Source organism: Schistocerca cancellata, chromosome 8 (genome assembly GCF_023864275.1).
Source record: "Schistocerca cancellata isolate TAMUIC-IGC-003103 chromosome 8, iqSchCanc2.1, whole genome shotgun sequence".
In the NCBI taxonomy this organism is placed as follows: Eukaryota; Metazoa; Arthropoda; class Insecta; order Orthoptera; family Acrididae; genus Schistocerca; species Schistocerca cancellata.
This window is the reverse complement of record NC_064633.1, coordinates 326,908,793-326,930,024: the sequence shown is the minus strand read 5'-3', so window position 1 is coordinate 326,930,024 and position 21,232 is coordinate 326,908,793. Positions and strand designations below refer to the sequence as shown.

The window sequence follows — 21,232 nt, the reverse complement described above, 5'->3', positions numbered from 1 at the left end:
GTCTCCACTGTTTTTCATATTATTTATGGACCATATGTTCAAAACAATAGACTGGCTGGGTGAGATTAAGATATGTGAACACAAAATAAGCAGTCTCGCTTATGCGGATGACTTAGCTGTGATGGCAGATTCGATTGAAAGTTTGCAAAGTAATATTTCAGAGCTAGATCAGAAATGTATGAACTATGGTATGAAGATTAGCATCTCCAAAACAAAAGTAATGTCAGTGGGAAAGAGAGATAACTGGATTGAGTGCCAAATAGGAGGAACAAAGTTAGAACAGGTGGACAGTTTCAAGTACTTAGGATGCATATTCTTACAGGATGGCAACATAGTGAAAGAACTGGAAGCAAAGTGTAGCAAAGCTAATGCAGTGAGCTCTCAGCTACAATCTACTCTCTTCTGCAAGAAGGAAGTCAGTACCAAGACTAAGTTATCTGTGCACCGTTCAATCTTTCGACCAACTTTGTTGTATGGGAGCGAAAGCTGGGTGGATTCAGGTTACCTTATCAATAAGGTTGAGGTTACGGATATGAAAGTAGCTAGGATGATTGCAGGTACTAGTAGATGGGAACAGTGGCAGGAGGGTGTCCACAGTGAGGAAATCAAAGAAAAACAGGGCGAACAAGCGTTGATGGTGGGGTCATGTTACACATGGGAGAAGCAAGGTTACCCAAGATACTCATGGGTTCAGCAGTAGAGGGTAGGAGTCGGGGTAGACCAAGGAGAAGGTACCTGGATTCAGTTAAGAATGATTTTGAAGTAATAGGCTGAACATCAGAAGAGGCACCAATGTTAGCACTGAATAGGGGATCATGGAGGAATTTTATAAGAGGGACTATGCTCTAGACTGAACGCTGAAAGGCATAATCAGTCTTAAATGATGATTATGTAAATAAATAGTTGCCACAGTTAAAGTTCCAATCCTCGTGTAAAGCAAATACACCGCATCAGCTAGAAGCTCTTATCATCAATCATTTAAAAAGCAGATCAAACCCATAAAAGCTTTGTAGTGGATCGTTTGTGGTTGACATGCAAGTTCCCATTTAAGTGAATATAGTGTCAAGCACTATACATGGGTTCACTGTCACCTGATGTGGTACATCATGCATCAAATAACTACATCCATCACTAGGGACCGAAGACCACAGCAGTTTGGTCCCTCAGGGATTCACACACATTTGAACATTTTTTTACATCCATCAAAAACCACTAAAACTACCAAATCGATTACTTGAACAAGTACTGTAAATAACACTGACAGTAGAACTCTCTCAATGAGCCATTACACAAATAGATTATCTCAGGAAATCTGAAACATTCACGTTTAAGAAGGTCATCTTTGGATTTAAAATGCTAGCACACTGTCAAAATGTCAGAAGGAATCAACTGACAGCACATACAGGCCAAGTGAACAGCGTGTCAGCCTCTGCAGCATAAAACTTATACCCCAAAGGGCATAGCAGAGGCAGTCAACAAAGCACGCACTCCAGTATAGCTGCACACTTCCTTCCTGCCCTCCATGTTTGTGTGTTACAAGACCAGTGCAACTGTTTCCACTATGCAGTCTGTCAGTGCTCTGGTAAAGGCCATTTAGCAATATGTGCAATACTAAGCAAGTGCAGGGAAGATTCAAGCCAAATCGACATTAACACACCTTATCTAAATACTATAAAGGCTCAAATAAACCCCACAAAAAGTCAGCGAACCTATCAACCAGAACCCAGTGTCTTTCTCAGTCGGCTTTACAGAACCTAGTAACTTATTATTGAACTAACTCCCCACCATTACCCAGGACTAACTTCATTTGGTATCATACCAAACAGAACATTCCAATTGCAGTAGCCACCAGAAAGATCGCAGGAGGCGCACATCAGCATGGCACGTCATGGACAGTAGTTGCCGCAAGTAAAGTCCTGTCCACCAGAGGGCACGCAAGAATTCGGCTGCGCCCTCTGCTGGTGGAACAACAACCACCTCGGGCAGCACGGGCCGTGCCCAGTCAGTTTCACATCAGGCCTGCCTAGCAGACAGTTCCCAGTCTACACTATGTGAAGTGTGATGGACAACATGAATCGTGTTAATACGCAATTGGTGATGCGTAGGGTCGTTCTTTCGCATGTTGCGTCGTCGTTCCGGTTTCGCAACTTATCCACGGCACGGAGGATTTAGTGCGGGTTTTGGTTGAGCAGCAGAAAGATCTCATGGCAACCATGAAATAAGTGCTTCCAGCGTTGCTCTCCACGCAATTTGCCCCAGCGCCGTTCCCTCCTCCCTTTCCCCAGTATGACAAGATGGCAGAGGATTGGGACGCATATGAACATCGCCTTCGGCAGCATTTCAGGCATTTCATGTTGCCGATGCAGAGGTGTGTCGTGCTCTTTTCTTGTCTTGGATATCTCCCTCGCTGTATCAAGTTTTGCGGCAGCTAGCGCAGTTGCAGGAACCCTCGTCTTTGTCTTTTGACGCATTGTCTTCATTCCTGTCTTCATATTATCACCGGCGCATGGATGTTGTTGTGGCTAGGGTAGAGTTCTATCAATGCAAGAAACAGCCCCATCAGTCTTACCGGACATCCCTGCACGGTCTTAGTCGCAAGTGTCATTTTGTCACGGGGCAGTCGCGAGAGTCTTATGCCCACGTTATGGTGCGAGACATCATTCCCTTCCCTTGAGGAAGTCCTGTCCATGAGGAAGTCCTGTCCATTGCTCAATCGTATGAAGTCTCTCACACTGCATGTCAATGGTTGGAAGCGAGGTGCGACGTCGCGGCGGTGCAGGGTGGCGCAGCCGCGTCCACTGCGTCCGGGGTGGACGACGTGTGAGCAGTACAATCCGGCTGTTGCGGCCGCTCCCGCACGGCGCATAAACAGAGTTCCGGCCGCCGGCCCCTTTTACCATCCTGTGCATCGTGCTATATACACCATGATTGGTCAGAGTGCCCCAGCATTGGGCCGTTTGTCGCAAATGTAATAAAAAAGGACACATTGCTAAAGTTTGTCACTCAGCCTCAGAAGAATCTAAGGAAGCAGGTACGGAGGACATGGACGTTGACATTCACGAAGTTTCATCGGGCCAAGCTCCCAACGCATCGGCACACAAACTCTATCGAGGTGTCTGTTCGGTCGCGCCGACTACAACTGCAAGTAGATACGGGTGCAGCAGTTTCCTTGTTGAATGCACAAACTTACTCCGACCTTTGGTCACCCCCATTGCCGCCAGTTTACCGGCGTCTCCGCGGTTATGGTAAACAGCTCATTCCCCTACTGGGTAAATTCACTACCGATGTTACTTACAAATCAGTCACTCTGCCTCTTACTTTTGTTTTTGTCAGGGATGCGAGCTCCGCTAACCTTTTTGGATTGGATGCCTTTCAAGCTTTCGGTTTTTCTATCTCATACACCATACAGTTGGTCTCCGAAGACGTTCCCTATCAATCGTTGGAATCTTTGACCTCTGATTTTAAGGATATCTTTGAGGAGGGCCTGGGGGCATGTTTCAGACTTTGAAGCTCACTTAACGTTGAAGGCATCGGCTCGCCCACATTTTCTACACGTGAGACAGATCCCCTTGGCTCTCCGCCCTCAGGTAAAAGCAGAGCTAGACCGGCTGACAGCCCTCGGGGTCGTTCTTCCCATTTCTTCTAGTGAGTTGGCTTTGCCCCTCGTTACTGTCAGGGAACCCTCGGGAAAATAATGTCTTTGAGGCGATTTCAAGGCCACCATTAATTCCCAATTAGTGGTGGACACCTATCCCTTGCCTCGTACTGATGAATTGTTCTCCGATGTGGCGGGAGGCCAATATTTTTCGAAAATCGATCTTTCGGAGGCTTATGAACAGATACCACTTGAGGACTCCAAACGGCTGGTGGTCATCAACACACCATTTGGCCTTTACCAATACCAGCAGTTGGCCTTCGGAATATCCAGTGCCCCGGCGATATTTCAGCGATATCTTTAGCACGTCATGTCGACAATCCCTCATTGTATTAATTACCTGGGCGACATAATTGTCACAGGTCGCAGCACAAAGGAACACTTGCACAACCGATGAACCCTCTTTCTCAAATTCAGGTCCTTGGGCCTGCATTGCAACCTGCATAAGTCAAACTTCTTCCAACCGTCAATTGAGTATGTGGGCTACACCATCTCTCAGCACGACGTCCAGCTGTTAGGAAGTTTGGTCCAAGGTATCGTCGACCTTCCGCGGCCCGCTTCGCTGAAGGAGTTACAAGCTTTTTAGGCAAGATTGCCTATTACCACGAGTTCATTCCCAGGGCTTTCACCATAGCCCACCCTCTGTACCGCCTACTGCGCAAGGGTGTTCCTTTTGATTGCTCGCATGCAGGCGACCAAGCGTTCACCTCGTTGAAGGGCCTCCTCGCGTCAATGCCTTGTTTGGCTACTTTTGACCCCAATAAGCCGTTGGTCCTAGCTACAGATGCTTCGCAGAATGGGGTGGGGCGGTCCTGGCCCATCGCAACGCGTTTGCATCTAAAACTCTTAGTCCTGCGCAGGCCCATTTCTCCCACGTGGAAAAAGAGGCTTTGGCCATTGTCTATGCTGTTACCAAGTTTCACCCGTTCTTGTATGGCACAAAGTTTCAGTTAATCACTGAACATAAGCCATTAATATTGCTATTTGGCCCCGCCTCTCAGATTCCGGATAGGGCGGCCCACAGACTGCAGTGCTGGGCCTTGTTCCTCTTTAAGTACCATTATGACAATTATTTTCGGCCTACCGGACAGCATGCCAACGCCGATGCTCTTTCCCATCTTCCGGTGGGCCCGGATCCTAAGTTCGATCGGAAGGAGATTATGTGTTTTCATTTGGATGTAGCATCCCGCCAAGCGGTTGACGGCTTCCCAATCACTAGTTCTAGAGACACCAGGGAAATGGCAGCTGACCTGGTTCTCCGGCAAGTAGTTTGCCTCGTTCAGCAGGGGTGGTCGTGCCGACCTCCAGGCCAGGCCTCGGACCCTCTTCATAATTATTTTGTTCAATGAGACCTCCTCTCAGTCTTTGAAGGAGTTGTCCTTCTGGCTACCGATGATACAGCTCCTCGTGTGATTGTTCCTGCAAGGTTGCAAAGAGAGGTCTTCACGTTATTACATGAGGGGCACTGGGGTGTTTCCCGTACTAAAACCTTGGCTCGCAGACATGTGTACTGGCCCAGTATTGACAGAAATTGAGCACTTGGTGGCCACCTGTTCCCAGTGTGCGAGCCAACAGGCGTCTCCCAGGTCAGCGTTCTCTTCATGGCCGCCTGCAACCCAGGCATGGGAACATGCTCACATAGATTTTGCAGGCCCATTTATCAATGGCTTTTGGCTCATTGTCATCGATGCTTATTCCCGATTCCCGTATGTGGTTCGCTGCTCCTCAACCACTTCAGAAGTTGCAATCCAGGCACTCGCAAAAATCTTTTCTGTGGAAGGTCTGCCAGTCACCTTGGTTTCGGACAATGAACCTCAGTTTATTTCACAGAGCTTCCAGGATTTTTGTAGGCGTTTCGGTATTCGGCATGTTTGCTCTCCCCCTTTCATCCACAATCTAATGGGGAAGCCGAGCACATAGTGCGCACATTTAAGACGCAGATGAAAAATTTATGTGCACGAATTTCCTGCGGAGGAGGCACTGACGTTTTTCTGACGACATACCGGACCACACTGATGGGAGAACACACCCCAGCAGAGCTCCTCCACAGGTGCCAACCTAGGACTGCTGCACCTCCTCTGGCCTGGCCCTCACCAGTCTTCGCAAAACGGGGTACCCGGTTTTCCACCGGGTATGTCAATCTGGGCACGTGGGTTTGGTTGCAATCCACGTTTGATACCGGAGGTGGTCCTGCACCGCAAAGGCCACCGGCTCTATACCCTGCAGGCGGGGGACCAGGAGGTATGTCACCAAAATCAGCTACGTCCACGTTTGGGCACCCACCCTCCGACCCCTCAGGCGCTGGCCTCCCCATTGCCGGCACCCGTGTTGTTTTCTCAGGGGACGCTACCACCCCTCCCACCTGTGACTCTGCCGCACTGCGATGGTTGTCAGCCTTGGCGGTCTCCAGTAGCTCCAGCACCAGCATCGCCATCGTTAGAGATGCCCCGGCAAGAGCCGGCCCGCCTCGCAGGCCCAGTTTCATAGGAGGCTGGGCCACCTGTGGTCGTGCCTTCCCATTGTCCTCACCACTGGGTCTTGCCCCTGCCGAGATGGAACGGGATCCGGAGTTCGACAACTTGTCACCGTTCTGTCCCGGGCTCCGTTGGCGGGACGACGGGGGCCTCTTCGTATGGGTCACTTCCAACCGTATTCGAAGGTTCCGGCTCAAGGGTTGGCAGATCCCCAACTCCAGCATTCCAATGGACATGGAGGTCATCGCTACTGCACGATGCTCCACCTTCCGACGCAGTAGATCACAGTGGCTTCACCTCCCGAAGGAGAAGGAGGAGGAGGAGGAGTAGTGCAGTAGGCACCAGAAAGATCACGGGAGGCACACATCGGCACGGCGTGTCACAGACAGTAGTTGCCGCAAGTAAAGTCCTGTCCACCAGTGGGCACACGAGAATTAGGCCACACCCTCTGCCGGTGGAACAACAACTACTCAGGCAGCACAGGCTGTGCCCAGTCAGTTTCACATCGGGCCTGCCTAGCAGACAGTTCCCAGTTTACACTATGAAGTGCGACAGACAACGTGAATCGTGTTAATACACCAATCATCAGCATATCTTCAACACTTCAGCAAAATACAGTCAAGTTACAAAGCTCCTGTTCTGGTACAGACTCTAAACAACTATATTTTTGGATTCGACGCATTTATCACTTTCGCTATCACGATACAATGAGCAGTAAGATTGAGCAGGATATTTTGTTCAAATACTCATGGCATAAAAACCTGTGTCTCCAAAAGTACAAGGTTATGTTCAGCCCCATGTGCTGAACCGAGAAAGTAACCATTAAGCACTACATAGCACTGTTTATGGAGGTTCAGCAGAATGCTTTGTAGATGGATTCGGTCTCTCCCCACCACACAAGAATGCAGCAATGATTCTCACTCTCTCACACAGGTATCGCAATTTCTTCATCTGTGATAGACAATCACCACAGAAGCAGGAGCACTCATAGCATCACCAATAGCAAACTGTTTACAATATTTTGCTTTCATGGATTAATTGTGTTATTAGTGTTGGTGCTGTCAAACCTCGCAATGAACTGATTCTCTAAGTGCACAGAGTAGCATTAAACTGTTAAGTGAACTCTTGGGTCCATCCTGTTATTTACCATACCTTTTCTCTGTGAAATGAAGTGCAGCTGTGTGAATCAACATAACTAACCTTTCTCCTCAAGGCGTTTCTTCTGTTCTTCCCTCCACTTCCTAATTTTTTCTGGTTCTTCTTTTACAACTGGTTTTGGAGGTGTTGGCGTCGAAAATATTTCTGGAAGAAACATACAAATAGCTTTTAGTACGTGAAGAAGATATTCCTATACAAATATGGGCATTCCAGTAACAGAAAGAATAAATGAGTGATTCTAAGTTTAATCTCTACTTTGCACAATACACTTTAATAGCAGACAATGACTTTGCACTTTGCCTCAAAAAATAAAACTGGACATTATGAAAGATACATTCTGTATCTCAATGGTTTGACTGAGGTGGGGGGAAGAAAACAAACATATTAGAAACAATACAGGGAGAAGCTAGGGTATTTCATCTAAGTTGCTGCTCTCTAATATTTTCAGGACCACTTCCATATTTTTTTAACAAGATGAATTTTGAGAAAGTTTTCACTAAATGAATGACAGCCTCATATCATTAGCCACACATGAATCAACTTTTCTCAAACATACTACAATACTTTCTAACACTACTATCAGAACTCAAGAGTTTAATTCAATTCTGTTTTACTCCGCAAAATAATTAGTAATTTCAGAAACCTTATAGTATCTAGAACTTCAAAACATTTCTGTCTTGCCTGGACTTTAATGGCTTCTTCCATAGATTAGCAACCTTTCATCTAAAGTAGGCAAGATCCTAAGTAAACATGAAGTTGAAGTAGTTTTCTGGCCACTGGCAACAATCAATGCTTCTCAGTTCAGTGAAGGGATGATATGGGATTGCAGAAGGCTGGAAATTACAAAATTCCTTGCCAATGCAGCAAAGCTTACAAATGTCAGATGATTCACACATTACATGAAAGGGGCACTGCATGCGAGTGCCCCTCGCCTTTTGCAGCCCAGTAAGTTGGCCATAGCTGACCAAAATTACCACAGGACACTATGGATTATTCTGCCACAAAAATCTTGGCCCCCGTGAGGTCCTTTTGGGATTCAGTACTTAAAGAATCTGCAAATATATCTAGAACAAGAGTTTTCAATCTTAATAGTGGCTTTCAGTTGGACAAGGCTTGGGACCCGGCCATCTCCAATTTCTTATGGGAAAAAGTATTTTATTCATAATGACATGTCTGGTGACATCTGACATTTGTTTTTAGCATGGCAAGTGCACATCCTGACAGAGGGGTGACCATTTTTATGCATGCGCCTGGGTGCCACAGATGAAACAGTATTTGCAGTGGGGGTAGATTTCAATAGACGCTCCTCTGAGGGCCGCCAATGCACATGTATCTCCATGCCAGTTTTTTCTATAAAGCTAACACCTTGAATCAGCACTCTTCAGTGGTGGACACTCATTTGCAGATGGCTGAATGGTTGCCAGCCGAATATTGTGGCAAGGAGTCAACATGATCTGGTTACAATCCCCAAACCTCATAGAATATTTAGTCATGGTTTCCACATCAAGACAATGCACTGGCTTATACTGAATTTTTTCTGTTACAAGGTTCTTCGTGACTTACCGCTTCCCAGTGTCAGACCCCCTTATTTACCTAGCCTATCACCATGTGACTATTTCCTGAGGTCATGTTTACATGAAAAGGGATTTACCAAAGAACTATACAGCTGTCTCTGAAGACTGCCCATAGTTATGATACTAAGCAACTAGTGCGCTGACCAGCTTTAGCTTGAGAATTCTGTGTGTCACAAACCTACACCAATGTAAGGTTGGTTTCTTTTTTTTTTTGGGTGCAAAAACATCTAGGGTCATAAGCCCCCATGTCAGAACTGTATAACAAGAAGACAAAGTGAAGAGTTAAAAACAACTCCATTTTAATTCCAATCGACAGAAGAGAAGATAGTTAAAACAAGGTCATGGAGAAATATCTACAAAATACACTGTAGAGAAATGGAGGTCCTAAACTAAAAATTAAATATCCTTCACCATATTGCTACAACAGATAAAAAGTAAAATGCAGTTGACAGCCCACATGTCTTCATTAAAACAGTTGATAACTCAGAAGGCAAACACAAATGAGAATGTAAGTGGTTAAAAAAGGGCATTCTATCAGGAAATGGAAGACCATCAAAGATTGAGCGCAATGAGTACAAAGTGGTGGGGGAGAACCACTTAAATGGCAATAAAAAGACAGTGCCTGATATGCAACCTAGCTAAAATGATGATCTCATAGCCAGAGGGCTGAAGAGGCAGTCATCCAAGCCACTGGGAGGGGGCTTAATAACCCAGATGTTGTTCCCATGAAGGGAATACCAGTGGTGATGCTGAAGTGAAACCACCTGCTGACAAACATTGGAGGGAATATAAGAACTGGCAGGCTGAGGTAAGAGGACTGCAGCCTTGGCAGCCTGCAAGACCAATGGGGCCAAGAACCCACAAACCTTACAGTGGCTCCATGAAGAGTGAGCAAGTGACAGCATTTCTACACCTTTTGTACTAAGTATGGACGGTGTACAGCACACAGAGGCTTTGAAGGGCACAGAGTGTCAGAGCAGATGACAACTGAAAAGCCTGTGCCACCGAATGTACTGCATGGCCTGATACAGGGCGAAGAGCTCTGCTATAAATACTGAGCAATGTTCTGGAAGCTGATACTGAAAAATGTCGGTGCCAATGATGAAAGCACACCCGACAGTCAGTCAGTCTGCAAGCCATCAGTGTACACAAAGGTACTATCACGAAGTTCCGTGTGAAGGTTGTGAAACTGAAGGTGATATAGTAAGACTGGAGTAGTGTCCTTAGGGAGCGAATGAAGGCCAAGGTGAACACAGGCTGCTACACGAAGCCAAGGTGGTGAAGGGTACATACCCATCGGGAAAGTAGCAAGCAGCATGAAGTTAAGATTAAGGCCCAAAAGCGAGCTCCAACAGATAGCAGAGAAGAGAGATGCACCCCAGTGCCGACTAAAGGAGTCATCAAAGGAGGCATAGGATGGGTGGCCACACATTGCGGACAAGCAGCACGCATATCTACTGAGGAGAAAGTCACGGAAGTATGACATCAATAGTTCGGCATACAGGTACTCAACCAGGCTAATGTAAAAGGTGCCAGTGGCCGTATGAATGCCACGACAATGGACAGCATTGAGACAGCTTAAGAGGGATGGATGTGCAGATGCATAAACAAAACGCCCATAGTCTAGTTTCGAATAGACAAGGGAAGGGTACAAATGGAGGACGTTAGTTCGATCTGCTCCCCAGGAAGTACCACTGAGGACATTGAGGGACCACATACAGCAGGCAGCCAAGTAAGAGATAAGGGAGGACCAAGAAAGTTTCCTATCGAGCACAAGCCCCAGATTTCCAGTTTCGACAAATGGAATAGCAACAGACCCAAGACGTAAAGATGGTGGAAGAAACCAACTGCACTGCCAGAAATTCATACAAACAGTTTAGTCAGTGGAAAAACTAAAACCATTGTCGATGCTCCACAAGTAGATGATCAAGACATCGCTGAAACACGGCACAATGAGACAAGTCCACGGAGAACTGCAATAGAAGGCAAAACCTAGAATAAACAGGGAGCCAGAGATGCCCAGTGGGAGACAGGCCATTAAAGGGTTAATGGCGATAGCAAAGATGATGATGCTCAGGATAGAAACCTGAGCATACTGTCTTCCTAGAAAAAGATGACCAACAAGGAGGAACACACACACACACACACACACACACACACACACACACACACACACACACACACACACCCACCTTGAAAACTTGGTCTTTTAAAAATTCCTGAAGGAAATTGGGCAGGTGGCCACAGAAGACCCACATGTAGGGTGTACACAGGATACAAGTCCTCCAGTAGGTATTTTAGGCTTTCTACAAATTCAAAAACATGGACAGTGTCTGGGATTTCTGCAGAAAACCATTCATGACATGGATGGACAAAGTGACGAGATGGTCAACTGCAGAATGGCGAGCTCAAAATCCACACTGTGTAGTGGTTAGTAAATTGCAAGAGACGAGCCACCATACCAACCGAGCATGAATCATATGTTCCATTGCATTGCAAAAACGGCTGGTGAGAAATGGGGCAGTAGTTAGAAGGAAGGTATTTGTCCTCACTGGGCTTTGGTATGGCTAAGACAGTGGCTTCACGCCAGTGTCTGGGAAATGTGTCCTCTGCCAAGAAGCAGTTTTATGTATGAAGCAGAAAGTGCTTGCCCACAAGAGAAAGGTGGGCAACATCTGAATGTTAACATTGTCTGGCCCTGGAGCAGCGGATCGGGATGAAGTGAGAGCATGATCTAGCTCCCTCTTAGTAAAGGCGGCATTGTAGCACTCTTAATTCTGTGAAGAGATGGGCATCACCCGAGCCACCTCCACTCGTTTCTGATGGCGGAAGGCAGGGTGATAGTCTGAGCAGCTTCGAAATCTCCCAAAATGGCAGCCCAAGGTGTGTGAGATAGCAACAGGGTCCACAATGATATCGTCTGCTACTGTCACGCTGGAAATTGGGGAATGGATCTTGGTCCCACAGAGCCATCGGAGGTTGACCCACGTGACAAAAAGGAGTAGAACTGTTAAAATAACTAGTGAATGAAATCCAGCTAGCTTTTTTTTTGCTAGCCCAAAGAAGGTGACGCCACTGTGCACACAACTGTTTATAATTAATGCAGTTTGCCATCATAGGATGATAGTGAGAAATGTGGAGAGCATGTCTCCAAGTGCAAACTGCGTCGTGGCACACCTCAGTCCACCAAGGGATGGGGAAACAGTGTGGTAAAGAAGAAGTGTGAGGAAACGAACATTCTGTGGCAGTAAGGTTTCCAAGATAGTCTACCCAGTCATCTCAACTGGGGAAATGATGTTTTCAAAGGTCACTATTGAGGTGTAAAGCCTCCAGTCGGCCTTAGTAAACTGCCATTTGGGTGGGCATGTAGTTGGGTTAGGAGTCGGCAAACACAGAGTTCACAGGAAATGTGTCAGAGGGAACAGACCACTCAAGATTATGGGCAAGCTGGGCAGTGCTGAAGGATACGTCCAAATGGAAAGGGGTGTGTGTGAAATCTGAAAGGAACGTGGGTGCTCTTGTGTTAAGGCAGAGGAGGTCGAGTTGATTGAGAAGGTCAGCCAAGAGGGCATCTCCTGACAGGTTCTGAGAGAAACCCAAAGTGATTGTGTGCATTAAAGTCACTGAGCAGCAGAAAGGGGTGAGGTAGCTGACCAATAAGCCAAAGGAAGTCTGCCTGGTGACATCAAGTGACAGAGGGATGTGAATGGTATGGAGGGAAGAGGTCAAGTGAGAAAGGGAGAGGTGAGCTGCAACAGCTTGAAGGTGGGTAGTCAGGGAGACTAGGATCATCATCCCGTACAAGAAGCATGATGCCCCATGAGACAGAATGCTATCCTTGGAGGGGAAGGTCAGAATGAACTGGAAAGAAATGCAAGAGCTCAATGCATTGTGAGGACACAATGTTTCCTGGAGGCACAGAACACTGACGCTGTGATTCTAAGAGCGGCCGCAAATCCTCTCTGATTTCTGTTCATGGAGAGTCATAATGAAGGGGTGTCACCTCAGCGGCTGCCTAGTGCTAGCTTTCAAAAACTCAATGCTGAAGGGCACAGAGGCTGGGGGATCCTGCTCCACAAGATCTACAGAGGCATCATCAGCATTCTCCCTCTGTCAGTCTATGGAGTCCAGGGCAGAAAAATGGATGGCAGTGTGCACCAATGATATAGGGGTCACCCGGATGAGGGTATCACATGGCGACACTGAGAGGAGCATTTGCCTTTGGATTTAGGTGTTGGACCCTTTCTGGTTGGCAGAGGAAGACTTATCTTTGTTGGCTGGACAGACGTATGAAGTAATCACAGGAGTATTCCTTCTGTCCTTTCCAGCCTGCCAGTTGTCTAACAGATGACTTCGCTCCGCAGCGTGACAGTTTGGTGGCTTGTTGCCTAACTGAACAAGGAGACAGCAACGCTACCACGACACTGGGCAATTTCACATCCCCAATGCTGAATGTGACCTCGCACGTCTGCGTGGCCATGTCCTTCATGGAGCAAGAAAGCACGGTACTGTAATTGTGAAGGTAGAATTCAGGGTTTGCGACTAGCCAATGACTTGCGAGTGACTGGGTAAGGCACTTTTTCCTTTACCCAAATCTCCTGGACAGCCCACTCATCTTGAGAAGAGGCAGCATGATCGCCATTGCAGTTGGTACAGCAGAGAGGAGGAGGAGGAGGAGGAGGAGGAGGACGACAATTTTCCTCATGAGTATCCCTACCACATATTACACATTTGGCAGTATGTCAACAGGACATTCAAGTGTGGTGCTCGTAGAAGTGCATTGGGTTTGGAATGTACGGTCGGACTGTGATAACTTCATAGCCTGCTTTGATATTTGATGGAAGCAACACTGTCAAAAGCGAGAAAAAGTGTCCGTGTGGACACTAAGGATCCCTCTGCCTTTTTCATCACCAGATGGACTGCAATGACACCCTGATCAGATAGCTACATTTAGATTTCTACCTCTCTATCAGACCACCTAGCAGCCTAGTGTAAATAACACCACAGGAAGAATTTAGAGATCTATGGGCCTCGACACATACAGGGTAGCCGTGGAGAAGTAAAGCAGCAAGCAGTTGTTTTGCTTCAGAATCAGAAGTAGTCTCCACCAAAAGCAAACTGCCATAGTGTAAAAGAGCTGGATTCCCAGGGTCGACAGTTGCACCAACACTTTTCTGAATAAGAAATGGATTTACCATTGCAAAGGACTGACCATCTCCAGTACGTGAAATGACGAGGAACTGTTGTGCAGCTGGGAGGGTCTTTGAATCAGGAGCTTCATTCCATTTACATTTAGCAGACACTGACTAAAGAAGATGATAGGCTCATTGCGAGGAAATCCCCATGATTGCCATCATATCTGATGGCATGCTCTTTCCAACTTGGGCCCCCCCCCCTTCCCCCCTTAGAGGGGGGCCCACCTGCCTTACGTGATTGTTCACACCTCAGGTCACACCTCCTGAACACCTGACAGAGGGACCAATCGGCAATCTAGGAAGGTAGCAGCCCAGGCAATCATCCCTCCCTGGGCCTGGCCTGTACCAGATGGTATGTGTGAACCCTACTTGTTGATCCAGGGCTAAGAATTACACGTTACCCTGTCTCCTGTTAAGTATTAAACATGTTGGCCGGCCTTCAGGACCTCACAGGGAGGAATAAGGAAAAGAGAAACAAATGCATAAGTGGAGGAAGGATAGGAGAACATGAATAAAGAAAGAAAAACTGAACGAGAAATAATGGCAAGGATTTTCTTATGTCAGCCACTGAAAATGAACATATTCCAAAAAACACCCCAGATGTGTTCCCCAAGGGAGGGGAGAAAGAGTAGCAAGAGGATAGACAAGCAGCATGGAAGGGGAAAGATGCAAGGGCTGGAGCCCTGTGGTAGCCAAGCACGAACCCACCAAAGATCAGTGAACCCCCTGGGGGTATATGGGTACATAAGGTGGTTGGTGGTGGTGGTGGTGGTGGTGGTGGTGGTGCAGGGTGACTAATCGAGTAAACAGTGAGGTCGTCCGTCCCTCATTCATGGTGTGTTCCATCTGGAGTTGATGACATCACCCATGAATTTGGTCGAATTGTTATAGTATTTAGGAGAAGTGAAACTGTTTAGCAACTTACTGCCCAGATAAAGCAAGGGGCTACCAACAGCATGTTCTCAATGACCACTCGGCAAATGCTGCTGTGAAAGGGTCTCTGCAACAGGAACCTGGTTCATACACTCACACTGACTGCTGTTCATTGGCGATGATGGCTGGATTTTGCATGCCAGTACAACTGGATGCCCTCTGAGTGATGACAAGTGATCTTTTCAGATAAATCGTTTTTTGCCCCATTGGCTTGAAACATCAAAGCCAATACCTTGTAACAATCATCAGAATGCTGTAGGCTGGAAGGCATTCCCTGCAGGATCTCATCATTCCAAAAGACATAATCCATTAACGTGGATCTGCATCTATTCTTTGAAATCGTGTCCAGCCCTACATGCACTTTTTTCTTCCTCAGCGTGATGGCACCTGCCAGCAGAACAATGCAACATGTCACACAGCTCTCAGTGTAAGTGCATGGTACGAGGAACACTAGGATGAGTTTACCATACTCCCACAGCAACCAAACTCCAGATTTAAAACCAATCTAGAATCTCTAGAGCCCCCTCAAATGGGGCTGTTCAGACCACCAAGAAACCTAGACGAGTTGCCCACAGCTCTGGAGTTGGCATGGCTCTACACCCCTGCTGATACTTTCCAGAACCTCACAGACACACTTCCTGTGTGTCTAGCAGTGATCCAGACTGCAGAAAGGGTTATTCAGGCTTTTGACATGTGGTCATAATGTGACTGGACAGTGTACATTCTGTACATATAAGGTAAGACTATTGAGAGGGCTTCTAATTCAGAAATCCCATTTGAATTATGATGTTTGTGAGAAAATTGTGTTATGCCTTGTGCAAGGAGATACTTCTACCAGCATGTGTCTGAATTCACCACCACCACCACCACCACCACCACCACCACCACCACCACCTATTATGACTGGTTTATCATTGTGCAATATTGCTGCTTGTGATCAGATAACTGTCATATGAATAAGGAACCAAACAAGGAAATCTCACCAAAGCACCCCTCTCAGATTTAGTGGTAAGATGGCCCAGTGGATTGTACTGCACTATTAAAAAAACAGCAAAACAAATGGTGAAGGATCCAGACTTAACAAGTGCAACATCAGGAGAATGTGAAAGCCATGGCATCATGCTCACAGGGTTGGACTAGGAAATAGGTGAGCCGGGTTCTAAACCCCATCGTACCACTTATTTTTTCACAACTTTATAAACTGTCTGTCTAGTTATAGAAATATTTGTTCTCTTACTCCAGTCTTGGCAGTTGTCATACTACACATTGGTTATAGAATATAAGTCATGTGGTAAGAATATATTACTGTCACAAATAAATGTGATGAATGGTGAGAGCAGGCGAGATGCCACATAGATTTTTCAAAGAAATGAAAACAAATGAACAAAGGAATTCAAGAGTCAAAACTTCCAAAACAGAACACAACTTGAAAAATGTTAAAAACATACGTTTTGACCCAACACAAAAACTGTGCTTAGCATGAACAGTTGCATTCATTTATTGCAGCTTATGTGACAAACTAGTATGTTTTCATCATTTCCTTGTGAGTGATCACATTCACTTTCATGCAAATACCTAAATCAGGTAAGGAGGCCTATAGGTCCTATCATATGACATACACACTGTCACTAATGCTGTGTATGACACACCAGATGTGTTTTGTTGTTCCCATTTGAAACCCACTTCCTCTTGGATGCTAACAGAGTAGTGGTGCAGACACAACTTTCATTATAGGTACCCTTCTTCCACTTCGGTGTTGCAAATGGACATTACACATGACAGACACATTTGAATACAGTGAACAGTGCAAAAATAAATAAATAAGTAAATAAATAAATAGGCACGAGGGAGCTTTGAACTCAGCTCCCCCACTTAACAGTCCAACACCATGACCACTTACCCATGACACCGTTGCTCATTACGGCTGCTCTTTATTGCACCTTTTGTTCTTGGACCATTCATTCAGTGTTTCTATTTCACTTTTTTTACTGTTTTCATGCTTAATCTGTGTTCAGTTTTTGACAAACTGTCCACTAGGCCCTCTTACCACTAAATCTGAGGGCGGTGCAATGGGGAGTTTCCGTTTTAAGGGTCGAGGAGTGCCATACTTCAACATATAGGATTTCAACAACCCGACTAGACTAGAATCTGAAAGGACATACAAATCATTTTTTCAGCCATTTAAGATCGTCAAGATGACATGCTCCGAGTCGTGAAAAAGGCACTCCTACAATAGGGCACACAATGACAAAACTAAAAGAAAGAATGGCACCACGTCATGTTATGGGCAAATCTCAGTTATACATGCACCAGCACAATGGATCTATTTAAATGTGGAGGCTCTGAGGAGACTGTCACCAGACTGCATTTTACATTTTCATATGGCACGATCGTATGATGTATCATTAAGTACACAACACCATAAACTGATTCACAAAGCTGGTAATTTGGACAAAAAATGTTACATTTCAGGTGTGTTACGGGCAGTGGCTTAACCCTGTCTTTACAGACCGTGTTTGTTTCACTGGCCAACATGTTTTTGTTCTCTCACCTACTGTAAACATCTGGTCAAGGCTTGTAGAGCAGTTGGCACACCACCATTCACATCACCACCATTGATGACTGCAGGCATAGGATTGAAGGAGTATAGAATGGTGTACCAATATTGAATCAAACAATGGGAAATCCAGGATGGAATGTAACAATATTGTGAGAAGGAAAGTTGCTATTCACCATACAGCAGAGATGCTGAGCTGTAGATAGGCATAACAAAAAGTGTCACTATCATGTAAGCTCAGCTTGACTTAATGCCCAGTCACGTTAAAGCCACTGTTGCTGCAATAGGCAGAAACAGTATGTACTAAATTTCACCCCCTGCATACCCCAAAATCACCTACAAATATAATAAATGTGTTATTCTTACTGTATTGCATACCCACAAATAGTAATTTTTTTTATTTGCTATCACCCCAGTATTAAAATTTTAATAATCAACAGTGTAGCCCTCCCACTAAACTAATGATCTCCATGAGATTACTCTAAGAACAGGAAGAAAAAGAAGCTTTGGAAAATAGTGAGGATCTGTATAGTAACTAAGAAGTTGACACACACTGTGGAAGTTTGCATCAGGGAGTAAGGAATAAAGCAGGGGAAATTTAACTACTGTTAATATTGTATTATTAGGACATCACTGAAACTGAGAATTAGGACCATGGATTGGGCCCAAGAAAGTTGAAGGAAAGGTTTTAAGAACAGAAGTACCAGATGTACTTGCACTAAATCATTCCTGTAGCTATTTCATTAAATCTCAGTATCTGTTCCTCAGCACTCATTTCATCTCACTTCAGTATATGCAGGTCTCGGCCAGAAGTTGAAGTGATAGAAGAGGGAGCTCCAGATGGACAAGTGTTTAGAAAGGCCATGGGGCCATTAGCCTTTTATGATTGTGCAGTTTCCAAGCAGCGGTTGGCACAATGTAAACCATGCGCAATGGTAATCTGAGGGTCATGGGCTATAGTCTATGTAGAACTTTCTTATTTAAAATTTTTACATTACTGAAAATAATCCACTTAAGACTCAATACTTATTAATATTTTCATAAAAGACATGAAAAAGAACAGAAAAAAGCAATTGCAAATTTCCGCTGGAAGAGATTTAAGGTGTACACGAGAACTCCATATATAAAATCACTTTTCATTTCACAGTTGATATACATGCAATGGCATGATATTGACTGTAAAAAATGGGGGAACTTAGTTCAATATTTTTATTTAGAGCCATTATACATTTCACTGATTCCTGTATTATATAGCATATTATTGACAATCACTGTACTACAGTACCTGCAATCATACAATGCAGGCTTCCATAGTCAATATCCACATGTTTGGTGACAAATATGGTATGGAAAGTTCTGATGGAATGTAAATAATTTAGGGGTAAATGTACGCTTACCTTATTTCATGTGTTCAACTCAGGACATCTGTTTGAAATTAGTTAAAGTATTTTACTGAAACATTAACTTCATTCAGCTGTATTTTTCACTAGAAATTATTTTATTCAGAAATGGTGTCTGTCTCTAGCATAAGGAAATTAGAGAAGTGTTCAATGACATCACTAAAATATTGTCAACTGGGCTGACAGAAAACCAAGAGGTTTTGGTCTCACCTTACAGGAACAAAAATAAAAGATACAAAGAGAATGCTGAAATACTGAATTTGGTCTTCTGAAATTGTTTCACTGTGGAAGATTGTAATGCAGTCCTTCCTTTCAGTCACTGTACAAAAACAAATGGCAGATATTGAGAACCAATCACAGAATAGAAAAGCAACTACAATCTTAATAGTGGAAAGCAGTCACACACCTGTAATATTCTAGAAAGGTTATGTGAAAGAATTTGCTCCCTTTTAGCAGCCTTTTATCAGTTTGTTGGAACAAAGAAGAGTACCTAGTGATTAAAAAAAAAAAAAAAAAAAAAAAAAAAGAGCAAGTCATTCTTTTCAAGAACTGCCGTAGGGCATATGCACATAATTGTAGCCCTCTATCATTGAAGTCAATCGGTTTTAGAATTATGGAACACTTCTTATGCAAGAATTATGACATTTTAGAAAAACTAACATTTCTGTAGAAATTAACATGGATTCTGCAAACAGGGATCTTGCAAAACTCTGCTCGCTCTGTTCCTCAATGAGATCCGTAATGCTGTAGACAATAATGCTCAGCTTGATGCCATGTTCACTGACTTCCAGAAGGCATTTGACTGTCACACAATGCCACTTAGTGAAAAAATTACAAGCTGATTGAGTATCAGATCATATTTGTGACTTGATTCAAGACTTCCTTGCAAGTATCACTTAATATGTTGCTCTCTATAGAAAAAAATTGACAGCTGCAAAGGTAATTCCTGGAGTACTGCAAGGAAGTGTGCTAGGACCGTTACTTTTTACGAAGTATATAAATGATTTAGTAGGAAGTGTTGGAGGTGCTTTAAGGCTGTTCATATATGATGCTGTTATCTATAAGAAAGTAGTAATACCAGAGGAGAGTACTGATTTGCAGAACACTGTACAGAGAAATGATAACTGATGCAGGCACTTGATCCACAACATACATTAATGCAACATATTGTACATTTGAAGGAAAAGAAATCAGCTACTACACAACTACAATATTGATGACAAATTTCTGAATACAGCATCTGTGTTAAAAATTCTAGGAGCAACTCTAGAAACTAAGTATTCACGGTGATCTGAAATGATATCATCACATGAAGCAAATAGTAGGAAAAGCAGATGTGAGACATAAATAGGAAGAATCTTACAGAAATTTAACTTACCCATGAAAGAAATGACTTGCAAGGTGATTGTTCCACCAATTCTTGAGTATTGTTCATCAATCTGGAATTCTTACCAAGTGAGAGAGAGGGTCAGAGAGAGGCAGGCAGACAGACAGACAGACAGACAGACAGAGGAAGAGGCCAACGAAGAGCAGCATGTTTCATCTTGAGATGAGCCGACAAGTGTGAGAATTGTCGCACCGTAGAATGGAAAAGAAAACTGAGCATGGGTTGGATGCCTCACACTCTCCAAAAAGAATTTATACAAAAAGGTAGTGAAGCTTCCAGTCCTATGTCCGTGTTAACAGCACAAATCCTCTACGATCGGCGAGTTTTTACTTTTAATCAAATTATTTTACACGCTTAGTGATACAAGGTTTTAGACATTAGGCTGTTTCTGTGCCTAACATTTTAAAATGTAAGCTTTCAGAATTAATTATGTCTTCTTGGTATCTGATGTCTCCAGTCTTAGAAGACTGAACGTCCGGCACAGAAACATGGCACAGACCTTTGCCTATGTCCAATAAACTTATGAGGGTGGTTTGAAAAGTTGTCTGAATCTCTACAAGAAGTCAGCGCTAGCACAACGAGTTGTTCACTGATATTCATTGGTCTGTTGCCTGTAAACACGTGCCACGTCAGTGCTCTTAGAAGAGAGCTGTGGCAGTGATCAGTGATGTCACTGTTGTTCCTGTGTAGTAATTTTTGAGGGGGAGGGGTGGGGGGTAGGGGGCAAGAGAATCGAGATTTGAGCAGCGATGAAGTACTTCGTAAAGGAAGGTGTGAAAGCAAAGGACATTCATGCTAATTTCCAGACTACACTGAGGGACTCTGCTCCTTCATATTCAACTGTTGCTAAGTGGACAAATGTATTTAACTTGGTTGGGGGAGCTCAGATGATCCGCACA

At 44.6% G+C, this 21,232-nt stretch overlaps 1 protein-coding gene across 4 annotated transcripts in view; it reads right to left on the bottom strand.

Annotated features, from left to right (window-relative positions):
• Window positions 1-21,232, bottom strand: part of LOC126094659 (clathrin light chain) — a 74,385-nt gene that overhangs the window by 9,336 nt on the left and 43,817 nt on the right. For all 4 annotated transcript variants that reach the window (XM_049909163.1, XM_049909165.1, XM_049909164.1 and 1 more), the window contains one exon: window positions 7,330-7,431. In XM_049909163.1, the coding sequence (XP_049765120.1) occupies window positions 7,330-7,431 (102 nt within the window). The remainder of the gene's footprint in view (window positions 1-7,329; window positions 7,432-21,232) is intronic.